Below are 12,649 nucleotides of genomic sequence, written 5' to 3' on the forward strand. Positions count from 1 at the left end.
CCAACCAAAAATAAAATAAATAAAAAATAAACACCCCCCACCCAACACACACACAAAAAGTATCAGGAATCTCCTTCCATCTCTGTGTTGCCTATCCTTGCCTCCTTTCTCGTTGTTCCACCACCTCCCTCCAACTCTTCCCTTTTGCAAATTGAAATGACAATAACTCTAATTACGGAGATCATAATGTATTTGTTGCGTTCCTATTCAATTGATAAATGTCAATTTCTGATATTTTTTTTTCAATGGTCTTTTATCAATGTTATCAATTATGGTGTATTTCACTGTCGTCTTTTAAGGAGTACATTTAATTGCACATGCTTGCCAACAGGATCAAATGGATTGGGTTCAGGTGACCCGATTATTAGTGGGTCGGGTTAGTGTAGGAAACCTGACCTAATTAATAAGTGCAGGTCAGCCATTTATGTATCAGATCAATGTTGAGCTGACAAGACCCTATTGGCACCCCTAGTAATTTCTGACTTAATAATCTAATTCATATGATATGATAATGTGCAGAAAACTTGATTGCTATCCTTCAGCATAAGATGAGAAAGATATGGCAAGGCCTGCTCCACATGAAATACAAAATGATGAATGCCTCCTACCCTTTATCCAGTGGGTAGCCATATCTTCGTTAACTAGAGAAAGGTAAGTATGTCTCCCAAAACAAGACACAGGTAAATGCATGACAGTCCCCACAATATAGCTTGAAATCCAACAAGACTCACCTGCAAAATGAAAATTGATTTGCGAGAAAATTCACTTAATCTGTGTTGCATTGACAATTTGACGTGTTTTAACACAGTTTGAAAGGTAGGTTAGGAAAAACGCGGCTCCTCTCTATTATTTATTTTTCAAATTAGTTGATTTATATGAAAATTATTACCATTTTTTCTAATTACATACAAGCACAAGTTTTTGTAGATTCTATCAACCAAAAAGAAACCAGTAACTAAAAGGAATAACTGACCTACTGCGATATATACAAAATATTATTTACAATATCTAAATATCATAATCCAAGAAAGTATAATTAAATAGATTATCATGGAAACTGTTGAACAATGATAAATTAAGTCAAAGTAACAAACACTTTAACCAACCTTACTCGAGGAACTCCGAGATAGTTGAAACTGATCCTTCCAAAGACGAGATGATACCGGAACAACAGAAAATCCAGACGAAACTAGAATTCCTATCCACAATCCATAAGTAAATCCTCCACTCCACCAACCCTACAATACAACAGAAAGAAAATCGCATGAACAGACAATTGCAGTGGGAAGAGAACAACCATGAATAAATATGATAATGCTCGTGAATAAATTGCAAGATGTTTCCCTACCACCATAAGCAGATAAACTGCAATTTGCAACTATTACACAGGGTGTAATTTGCTAATCTGGTTCAGTTATAGAGAGGAACTACGACTATAGCATGTAGACACCGACCATAAACCAACCCAAGGCCGACCATAAACCAACCCACATGTGTTAGTAATGTAATGCAGGTGCCACCACCAAACATGTAGAGACATATAACTACAACGGCAAAGCTATATTGCTTTCATACCCATGTTTTTTAAATAAACCAAGAAAAACAAAATACAAACATTTTACCCTCAATTTGAAGTGGCTTCAACAAAATAAAGCCAAGAAAAGAAAACAAAAAAAAGTAAGAGATATGCAGTTATTATCCATTTTTTAGTGTTTTGTCCGCTACTATTGTTAAAAGTAGTTGTATGTGATGTATTTTATATAAAATTTTAAGATTCATGACAATAGAAAATTATTTAAGTTTTAGATATGGTCCATGAGAGTCATGCATTTAGTTAAAATAGAATTAAAGAACCTTAAAAGTAGTGATAACTGGTAACTGCTATTTTTCATATTACTATTCTATTCTTATTTTCTTAAAAGAGTAAATTGCAGATACCCCTCCATGTATACATTCATACCACTTAACACGCGTCTAACTAGTTTAGTAGCACTTAGCCCCCCTCGATTCATGAGATTCATGAGAGAGAGGAGTGTTATCTGCAACTTCTAAAAATGACAACTAAGGTGCGAAGTTTGTTAAAAAAATTTAATACATTCTTCTCTTTTGCTTTTTCCGCCTCTTTGCAGTGTACTTGACTTGTCCATTTTCGCCATTGCAAACTTGCAGTTCAGCCAAACATAAAACAAAGAGCCGCCAAGTTAGCTATGTTTGATGGATGTTTCATCTAAGGAGATGTACTTGTATATATTTGGGCACTTGATGGATACATGCTGAATATGCATATAGTACATCCAAAAACTTCTAATTGCATCCTAGACATATAAAAGATAGTTTAAAGATGTACACAAGGCGAGAAGTAAACTCAGTAAAGTATCTAATGCATCAATGACATGCTCATAGTCCATTCTATAGATGCATTGATATAACAAGTTCACTTTCCTGACTTTCCTAAAGATGAGGGTGAGCCTTGACACAATGGTAAGATTGTTGTCTTGTGGCACAGGGATCAAGGATTTGAGTCTCAGAGACAGCCTCTTCGCATGCAGGTGTACCCTCTTCAGATCCCACAATAGTGCGAGCCTCGTGCACTGGACAACTCCTTTTTCCTAGAGATGAATTATGATCGCTCTACTAACTATTGATTATTAACTCAGTATGTAGTTATTGTGATGTATTTAACCATATTATGATTTATGGATACATAAATTGACATGCCAAAATTGATTACTGTCTTATAGAAAACACATTTCTATCCAACATTTTCTACATTTGACATATCTCAATGCTCATAGGATGTTGTATCTGGATCTCACATTCATAGTGGCACAACCTAGCCCGCTAAGCTAGAGGCCAATATAGACAGCTCAAAAGACAGGTTCAATATAACTCCTTTGAGCTCTTTTGCATTGCTCAAAAAGACATCTTAATTTTGTTTTTAGTCAGCATATCCATTGATCTATCTGTAGATATGTGCAACAGATAAATGGAGTAGCAAATGCGGTAGACACTTAGCATCACAGAGGATAGAGCAATTAGAAACTGAACTGATGCAGGACGATCGTGGACCCTACATGTGATGCGATTAGGATTTATTAGAATCTTTCCTTTCTTGGTAGGATTTTATTTTATTCTATGTAATTTTCTTTTTAGTTAGGATTTCATTTGGATTTGATTTTGACATCTCTTTTTACTTTAGTTAGGATTTTATTTGATTACATCTTAGACTTTTGTTAGGTTTTGATTTGATTAGGATTTTAATTTGCTTCATTAACTGTTTAGATGCTTTTTTCTATAAATAAGAGATGTCATCCTCCATGAGGAATAGACATTGATGAATAAATAAAATTAAGTTTGAGAAATCTTTCTTGAGCATGTGAGGTGTTCTTAGCATGTGATTTGCCTCTTCGGGTGCAAAGATCTTGAATGTGAGGCTCTTACGTGTGAGACCTAGCTAGTTATCAAAAACTCTCATCTTTACAAATCTCAATGCCCTCCCATCTTGATCCATAACTTGCAATTAGTCCCTCAATGGCTGACCAAAAAATAGCCACAAAACAGACCCAATTCTACTATTTAGGATACCATTCATTCCGTAAACAGTAACCTTACTGTTCAGCCATGAACACTAATGATAGGTACTGTTCATCATGGACATCATTCTGCCAATCAGTCGATAATTTTTCGCCTCCAGATCGAAGCCCTCATGTCATTCCCCATCATTCCACAGTTATCAAGGGTAACATACTACTATCTCCTTCACAATGGTATAATTTTAATCCACTTAAATTTAATATCCTATCTTACTTTTATGGATTTGATGGATATGGGGATCCCAATAAATTCGAAGTCTGGATTTTCAGTACAGAAGATATATTCTCTCTGTGATATGTCAGAACTGAAAATGTATTTATATGCTGAGTGTAGGCTAGAGAGAGGCTAAAAAACGATGGTAAAGAAATTATTATCATTTAACTATCCGTTCATGGAGTCGTATGAAACCTTATTTAGAAAGGAGGTAGTCGTTTCAACCATTTAAAAGATATCGTTCCACTTCAAATCCTAAAGACAAGCCCACACAACTGCCTCAACTCCAGCCATATGTAAAGTCAGACCTTGAGTTCAACCCAAAGCTAGAACTAGAACAAAAATCCACAACTGGAGTCTGAACTAAAGCCAGAAGAACCAAATCAAAAGATTGAGTCAGAGCTCGAGCTTAAGCTGAAGCAAGAAGAAAGTTAAAAGCTTGATCCAGAACTCAAGCCTATATCTAGACGTGAGGTTAAATCAAGTCTAGATCCTAAATCCAATGTTCATGCAGTTCGAGATATTCGATAATAGAGTTTGTCATCCTAGATTCCCCGCTACCTACTTAATATCAAATTATGCAAATACTCCTGAAGATCTTGCAGCTTGTGAAAGTATTTTCTATCAGTAGAAAAAAATCATCATGCTCTCACACTTTAAAACGCGAGATCAAGTTTTCTCAAACAAGGAGAGGTTTGATGAAGGACGATCGTGGACCCTCCTCCATGTGATGCAATTAGGATTTATTAGAATTTTTCCTTTTTAGTAGGATTTTACTTTATTCCATGGAATCTTCTTTCTAGTTAGGATTTCTTTAAGATTTGATTTTTGGATCTTTTTCTATTTCAATTAGGATTTTATTTGATTGTACCTTTTAGTTTTGTTAAGTTTTGATTTGATTAGGATTTTGATTCGCTTCCTTAACTATTTAGATGCTTTCTTTTTCTATAAATAAAAGATGTCATCCTCCATGAGGAATAAACATTGATGAATAAAAATTTGAGTTTGAGAAATCTCTCTTGAGCACGTGAGGTGTTCTTGGCATGTGTTTTGCCTCTTTTGGGGTGTGAAGCCCTTGGATGTGAGACCCCTATGTGTTATCAAAATCTCTCCTCGTTACAAATCCCATTGCCCTCCCCATCTTGATCCATAACTTGCAATCAGTCCCCACGTCTGACCAACAAATAGCCCCAAAAACAGACTCAACCCTACTGCTCGGGATATTGTTCATTATGTAAATAGTAACCATTCTGTTTCACCAGTGAACACTAACAATTATTGTTTGTCATGGATGTCAACATCATTCCGCCAAGCTGTCGGTGATTTCTCGCCTCTAGATAGAAGCCCCGCGCTGCTTCCCGTCATGAACTGCTCTGAGTTTTGAGATAATGCATTATCATCAGGAGGATAGAGCAAGCAAAACTCGACTGCTGAGTTTTGAGATAATGCAGAGAGAATAGCCTTACCATGATGGGCATTTAAGTGTTTACTTGAGGGCCATGTTCTGAAATGATAAGGGAATAGATATGTGGTTGTACTTGTAATGTAACTAAAAATTTTACACTGGTCGAGACTTGAACCAGTAACACTAATATACAAATTTCTTTTCGGAGTTTTTGTTTATATAAGAAAATAATCATTAGACGTTATTAAAACACTACCTAGAATAATCTCAAACTAGTAAACAGTAAAAAATCACATGAACCAGCTATAAGAACCAACAGAAAACACCCTCCATAAAATGACTTATTACGTTCAAATTGAAGAGTCGAACAAACCTGTTTTCCGTCTTGAGGATAAGGGGTTGACTGCTCAATGAATGCTTTTGTTCCTGAAAGCAAGAACTTTAATATTAGCTTCATTGTTTGCAGTATGTATATGACAGATATAGATTTTACTAGTTCAACCAGTGATCATTTAACATAAAACCAGCTAACAATACTCAAGGACAGAAAACAATGTCAATACAAACCAATATACAAGGATATAACCACTATAACAATACTATGCAGGAAAGTGACAATGAAAAGCACATTCAGCCTAAGGGGAATCCATCCACAGCCTGATGTCATAAACTCAAAACCACATAATGATCACTAAAATATAATCACTATTTGAGGCAGAATGTTATGAAAAAATTAGAGGTGTCAAAGTAGATTCTCCGATTGTTTTTGATAGACCATCTAGTGGAGAGTAAGTGTGTGAAGACTGAGAAATAGCTTATATAATATAAAACTAAATGAGGGCGAAATTGCTCAAAAAAAAATCATGTGCATGCCATCTGGTGACCTACTATAAGGGAGCTCAGGGAGGGTAGTTATGTGCAAAAAGTTTAAGGTATTTTGTCAAATAAAAGTAGTTTAGGGTATCTCTCTGCATAACCCATGAAAGTTCATGGGAGTTTTGAAATTTACTCTTAAGTGATCATTCATTTAACTTTGCATAAGGAACCTTAACTTTTTAGTTTCTTTAACATTCCAACTTTCTATAGAATAGTTTAATGTATCCCAGCACTTATTATAGTTTTATAAGTAAACATTTTGATGTTCCTTTTCATCAAAATATAGTTTAAATATATAAATAGAAGTATATAAATCTTGCAGCTATACTGAGTTGGAAAAAATGATGAAAGTACAAAAATGTGAAAATGGGTTTTCTAGTTAATCGTTCGAACATTTAAAATTATATATATATATATATAAGAAAATCGAGGACATGGGAAGATTCCAGCACATGTTCAATACAAGTATTGCTTCATGACAGAAGCACCGTGCTATATAGCCATTAGCATATGGTGGAGACATGTTTGTAGAAAAGCATTACTGCACAATAACTATTACCACAGAACATTACTTAATAGTTTTTTTTTTTTTTTTGCGGAACTCATTAGTTATACAAATGAAAAAGCAGATAGAATTACTGCACAGCTTAGATGCAAAATCTAGTGTGCATTTTATGAAGACTCGTGTCATACCAAGTGGTGCACCAAAACTGCGGAGCAATTGGACAATAGATCTTACATCTAAGCGTTTCCGAACCTTGTTTCCAACCAATACCTGCAAATGGGGGCTATCAAACACCTACAAAATGCACATGAATTTGTCATGTCAGGTTTTTCCTAGAGTTGCAAAATCACACAAAAGTAACAGTTCCAAACCACCTTTAAAGACCATCGTAAAGAGTACTAGTTAGTTTGTGGATAAAAGAAGTTTTTCATGTTTGAAAGAAATGAAGGGATCATCCATCTAAATAAAACAAAAATAAGGGTAAGCCCAAATACAATAAACTTGGATATGGAAACTTGAACGATCTGGAAACATGAACCCACTAAATCTTCTCAGAAGATTTAGCATGGCAAATACATGGCAAATATATTAATGTATGATTATTCTCATATAACAAATTAACTTCCGAACGTGTTGCTTAATATTGTTGCATTGTTCTAAGAAATGTTTTGGGTTATTTAATAATAGATTCATGTGCTTTGACGAAGTAAAAAATGCCAAGCTTCTCTATAGGAATGGATAAAATAAGTTTTTCCCCTCCTATTACAATGCTTTTTGCATCTAATCTACAGAAAAGGGCACTGTAGACCATTACAAAGAAGATTCCTCAGAAGTTTTCCACTAGAGCTGGTTAAGCAAATATAAGCAAACAACCATCATAAATTTTAAAATCAATCATCATAAAAACAAATGCATTAAGTTAATAAAGATAAACATAGTACAAGGTCTCAACTTTTGGTTAGATACCAACTTTTGTTAAATGTAATTATGTAATAACTTAAGACAACAAACTATTATTGACTTCAAAATAGGCTGAATAAGTATCGTCCCTGCTTTAGCTTCCATGTGATTAATTCACAAAAATGGAGCAATAGGTCACATATGATTAAACTAATATACTTATTCAACTTCACAGTATTTCATTCTTTCTGAATTTGTACACAAGAATTTTTCATTTAGTGTTTTTACAGTGATAATTTTTGTTTTAAGAAACTAGTCATTACAACTCAGAAGTAGATGCAAGGATAATGGAGTTTTTCAGAAAACTATTGGTGAGACACATCAATATTTTATTTGAGGTCTTGCATTGAAGGATTACTTTGATTATTCTTTAGCACTTTAACCTTTAAGACACTAATGTGGGGAAATATTGTTGTGTGTTTTTTTCCTCTTTTCCTTTTTAGCATATATTTGAATTTACTGAAGAAAGAATTTTCTGGATACATGTTGAAGTCGTACTTATATGCTCTTGTTCTTTGGTACATAGACATAAATATTTAGGATTAAGATACATGTTGAAGGCCATCAAATTTTCTATCAGAAATACACAACTTTTTGCTTTAGACCCAGTCTTCTAATTTCATTTTTCTTATCATATCTAATTACTTGATTAGGCTTTTCTTATCGCAAATAATCTGATTGATTATTTATTGAGGGTTGACGAAGGTGTATGCATTTAACTAGATGCTCTGATTTAGCTAAAGCTAACAATGGAGTTTCCAGGTTTCAAAATCCCACAGCTGATGTTCATGAAATTATATTCTCTTTCTTTGCAGAAAGCTTCTTGCATCAAGATAAAACAGAGAGAAGTGAGGCAAATTTCTCAAAAGAAAATGAATAACAAGTATTTTATACTTTTATGAATGTCGAAGAGAAATTTGACAAGGTTTGGTTTCTTGATAGCGGGTGTAGTAGTCATATGACCAGGAACAAGGGACTTTTTGTTAAGCTGGATGAAAGTGTCTCAAATAAAGTCACTCTTAGAGATAGTAAGCCTAAAGGTATTTGAGGCAAAGAAACCATCGCAGTTAGCCCCAAATCTGCAAACACAAAGGACATCCATGTTCTTTATGTACCAAATTTAGCCCACAATTTGTCGTGTTGGGGAGCTTCTTCAAAGAGGTTACCTGGTGTCTCAACAATGAGAGTAAGATCATTGACAAGAAGAGTAATGTTATCATGAGTTAAGATGACTCAAAATAGAATTTTCCATCTTGTTATGCCACAATCTAGCAAGCCAGCATTGAAGAGAGAAAGCCTTGATGAATCCTACCTATGACATCTTCACTATGGGCATCTTAATCAAAAGAGGCTGCAGTTATTGAAGCAAAAGAATCTGGTACTTCAGCTTCCTCAAATTGGCAGAAAAGAAAAGAGTTTGTGAAGGGTGCATTTTTTGGAAGATGCATCACCTACCATTTCCAAAGATGGCTTGGTGAGCTAAAGCTCCTCTAGAACTTGTGCATGCTGATATTTTCGGACCTACTACCTCACTCGATAATAAAAGATACTTTGTTGATGATTATACTTGTATGATGTCGATTTATTTTATTCATAAAAAATCAGATGCTTTTAGTATTTTTATAGAGTTTAAAGCTTTTGTTGAAAGGCAAAGCGACTAGCAAATGGAGACTTTGAGAACCAATCATGGTGGAGAGTTTATATTTCAGCCCTTCATGGATTATTGCAAGAAAGAAGGTAATCAGAGGCAACTAATAGTTAGTAGAAGCCCACGACAGAACAGTGTCCCTGAAAGGAAGAATTGCACAATTATTAAGATGGCAAGAAACATGCTCAAAGGGAAAAGCCTTCCAAATAGCCTCTAAGCTTAAGTAGTACATGCAGCCATTTATATTCTGAATTGATCTCCTACAAAGTCTGTCTAAAATAAGAAACCATTTGAGGCTTGAAATAGGAGAAATCCCATTGTAAGTCATTTGAAAGTCTCTGGTTGTATTGATTATGTCTTGAATAAGTCTCCACGTAGAGATAAATTCAATGAAAAGAAAGAAAATTTTGTTCATAGGCTACAGTAACAAAGCTAAAGGCTATGGTCTGATGAATCCACAAACTAAGAAGCTAGTTGTGTCCAAAGATGTTATATTTGATGAGTTCCTTGAACGGGAATGGAATTATTCGAGTCAATGACCAATTAGATCTGAAAATTTTGCTTCTAAAACAAATCCAAGTGTTGTCCAGCCTAATCATTCTATAAATCTAAATGTTGTTCGTCAAACACTTCATTACAAAGTCAAAATTTATATTCCAATACTTCAAGTAACGAACCTGATTCATCCAGTCCACATGAGACACCTCCTTCTCCTCCACCTTTTAGGCGATCTCAGAGAATTAGTAGCCATCGGACCGCTATGGAGATTTCAAATGTCATGAGGCTTATGCAGGTATCAATGAAGCTATTGAATTTTCTTTGCTTGCTTGTGAACCACAAAATTTTGATGAGGAAGCAAAAGATAATTGTGGAAGAAGGCTATGGATGAAGAAATGGCCATGATTGAGAAGAACAGAACTTGGAAGCTCGTTAAGCTTCCATCGGACAAAGATGTTACAGGCCTGAAATGGGTTTATAAGACAAAACATAATGAAGATGGAAGTATCCAAAAGCACAAATAATGTATGGTTGCAAAGGGATATGCACAACAACCTGGAGTTCATTATAATGACACTTTTGCACAAGTGGCATGCATTGAGACTATCAGATTGGTCCTCACTATGGCAGCTCAGTTAGAGTTGCAAGACTTTGGTGTGAAATCAGCCTTCCTCAATGGAGAGCTAGAGAAAGTTTAAGTGGAGCAGCCACAAGGATATGAATTGCTAGGCAAAGAGGACAAAGTTTATCGCTTGAGAAAAGCTCTTTATGGCTTGAGACAAATGCCTAGATCCTGAAATAGCCAAATCGACTGCTATTTTTGGCAGCATAGCTTCAATAAAAGTCCAAGTAAGCCTTCACTTTATGTGAAGATGAATGGCCAGAATTTTCTTATCATATGTGTAGATGATTAAATATACATGGGGAATGATCCAAAGATGATGGCAGATCTCAGAGGATCCATGATGAAGGAGTTTGTGATCACAGATTTGGGTCTTATGAAGTACTTCCTTGGCATTCAAGTGAAGCAAACTAAAGGAGAGATTTTTACCTCTCAAGAAAAGTATATTAATGATTTATTGAAGAAATTTCAGATGATGAATTGCAAACCAATGACTACTTTGATTGCTACAAGTGAGAAGCTAAGGCAGGATGGAGCAAAGAAAGTTGATGCAAGCTTGTACAGGAGCCTAGCTGGATCGTTGTAGTACTTCACCTGTACAAGGTTTGATATTATGCAAGATTTGATCATGGTTTCAAGATTCATGAATGAGCCAAGCAACCTCCATTATGATCCTATAGATGATTCTTTGGTATCTTCATGGTACTAGAAAACTTGCAATCAAATACTTGAAAGAAAAGGAAAGCGCACTAGTTGGATACACTGACATGATTGGGCAGGTTCAACGGGTGATAGAAAAAGCACTTCAGCATGCGTGTTTTATTTGGGTTCAAATGTGATTTCATGGAGCTTAAAGAAGCAGCAAACAGTGCTTCTGTCTTCAGCCGAAGCAGAATATAATGCAGCTACAAAAACGGCTTGTGAAGCAGTTTGGTTAAGGAGGATAATTGCAAATTTGGGCCAAAAGCAAGAGAAGCCTAGGACTATTTTCTGTGACAATATGTCTGCAATTGCAATAAAAAAGAATCTAGTGTTTCATAATAATAAAAAGCATATTGAACTTCAACATCATTTCATCAGAGACTTGGTGAACAAGGGAGAAATTCAACTGGAGTTTATCAACACCAATGATCAAGCAGCAAACATGCTTACAAAAGCAGTCACATCCAAAAAAATTTGAGAAGTTTAAGGCTATATTGAAAATTACAAATTAAGAGGGGGAATTTGTAAAATAATATATAATTTTCAAATACAGTTTCTGGTGTGGTTAATACAATCAAAAGTCTAGAAAGTCAAGAGTCTAGGTTAAGAGCTAGTCTTCAAAAGAGTATTAAGTGGTATCAGTTTCCTAGAGTCTTTATTAGAAGTATTTTAATATTCCTACAAGAGTTCTAGAGAACACCATCACTTGGCATCAGACTTGCAAAGGTGGATTGTAACTTGTAAGCAAGCTATTAAGCTCAAAATCAAAGAAAAGAAAAATAGTATTGCAAGAGCAGCAGATCTGCAGATTTCAGCACTATACTTTGTTGTTTTCTACTACTTATTTTTTATCCTACCCCCACTATACGGCCGTCTCCCTCCAACAGAATGCTCAGATGATACATCAGAACCAAATTCAAGGGATTAGAGTATCTTAGAGAAGAGGGGAATCTTCATCATTAGAAAAATGAGAAGCATCCTCGTTTTACTTTATGAGCCTTACATAAAAGCCTTTAGTTGCCCACATTCCCATTAATCAACGACCGTAAAAGCGATGGTTACTAGTTCCTCTGAAATGAGGTCTCAATTTAAATTTACCCATTTATCTTTCATACAAGAATTTGCAACCATTGTTCCAAGGATTTCTCACCAAAAGAAAATTCCAACCCAAAATGAAGCCAAAGCATAACATCACCAACTACCCAAACAAGAATTTAAGACACTGTTACGTCATAAAAATTCCATATTTTCCAACTCTAGCCATGAATTATAATTCTATGTTTCTATGCTTTCACATGTATCAAAAACTTAACTAGCATGTAACTTAATGCCTAGATTTCAAATTCAACATAATTTTTTTTCTTTTTGAGTAAATTGCACATAACCCCTTTCATCTATACAGTGAATTGACTAGACCTCTCAACTCATTTATAGCACCCAGCCCCCTCGAATCCATGACAAAGCGGGGTGTTACTTGCAATATAGCTTCCTAAAAATTGCTAAACCCCCCTCAGCTAATTTATTAGCACTAAGCCTCTCTCAATTCATTAGAAAGAGGCATGTTACTTGCAATTTATCTTTCTGAAAACTGCATTTCCAAGGTGCTAAGTGCTAGTAAATGACTTG

The 12,649-nt window shown here is 35.0% G+C and overlaps 1 protein-coding gene across 2 annotated transcripts in view; it reads right to left on the minus strand.

Annotated features, from left to right (window-relative positions):
• Window positions 1-12,649, minus strand: part of LOC109843474 — a 14,542-nt gene that overhangs the window by 1,439 nt on the left and 454 nt on the right. The window contains exons 2-5 of one of the 2 annotated variants that reach the window (XM_020412405.1): window positions 6,782-6,887; window positions 5,586-5,638; window positions 1,107-1,238; window positions 609-731 (exon numbers count right to left, since the gene is read on the minus strand). In XM_020412405.1, the coding sequence (XP_020267994.1) occupies window positions 642-731; window positions 1,107-1,238; window positions 5,586-5,638; window positions 6,782-6,887 (381 nt within the window). In that variant the 3' untranslated portion in view covers window positions 609-641. The remainder of the gene's footprint in view (window positions 1-608; window positions 732-1,106; window positions 1,239-5,585; window positions 5,639-6,781; window positions 6,888-12,649) is intronic. The other variant, XM_020412404.1, reaches the window with a different exon arrangement.

This window comes from Asparagus officinalis, chromosome 5 (genome assembly GCF_001876935.1).
Source record: "Asparagus officinalis chromosome 5, Aspof.V1, whole genome shotgun sequence".
Lineage (NCBI taxonomy): Eukaryota > Viridiplantae > Streptophyta > Magnoliopsida > Asparagales > Asparagaceae > Asparagus > Asparagus officinalis.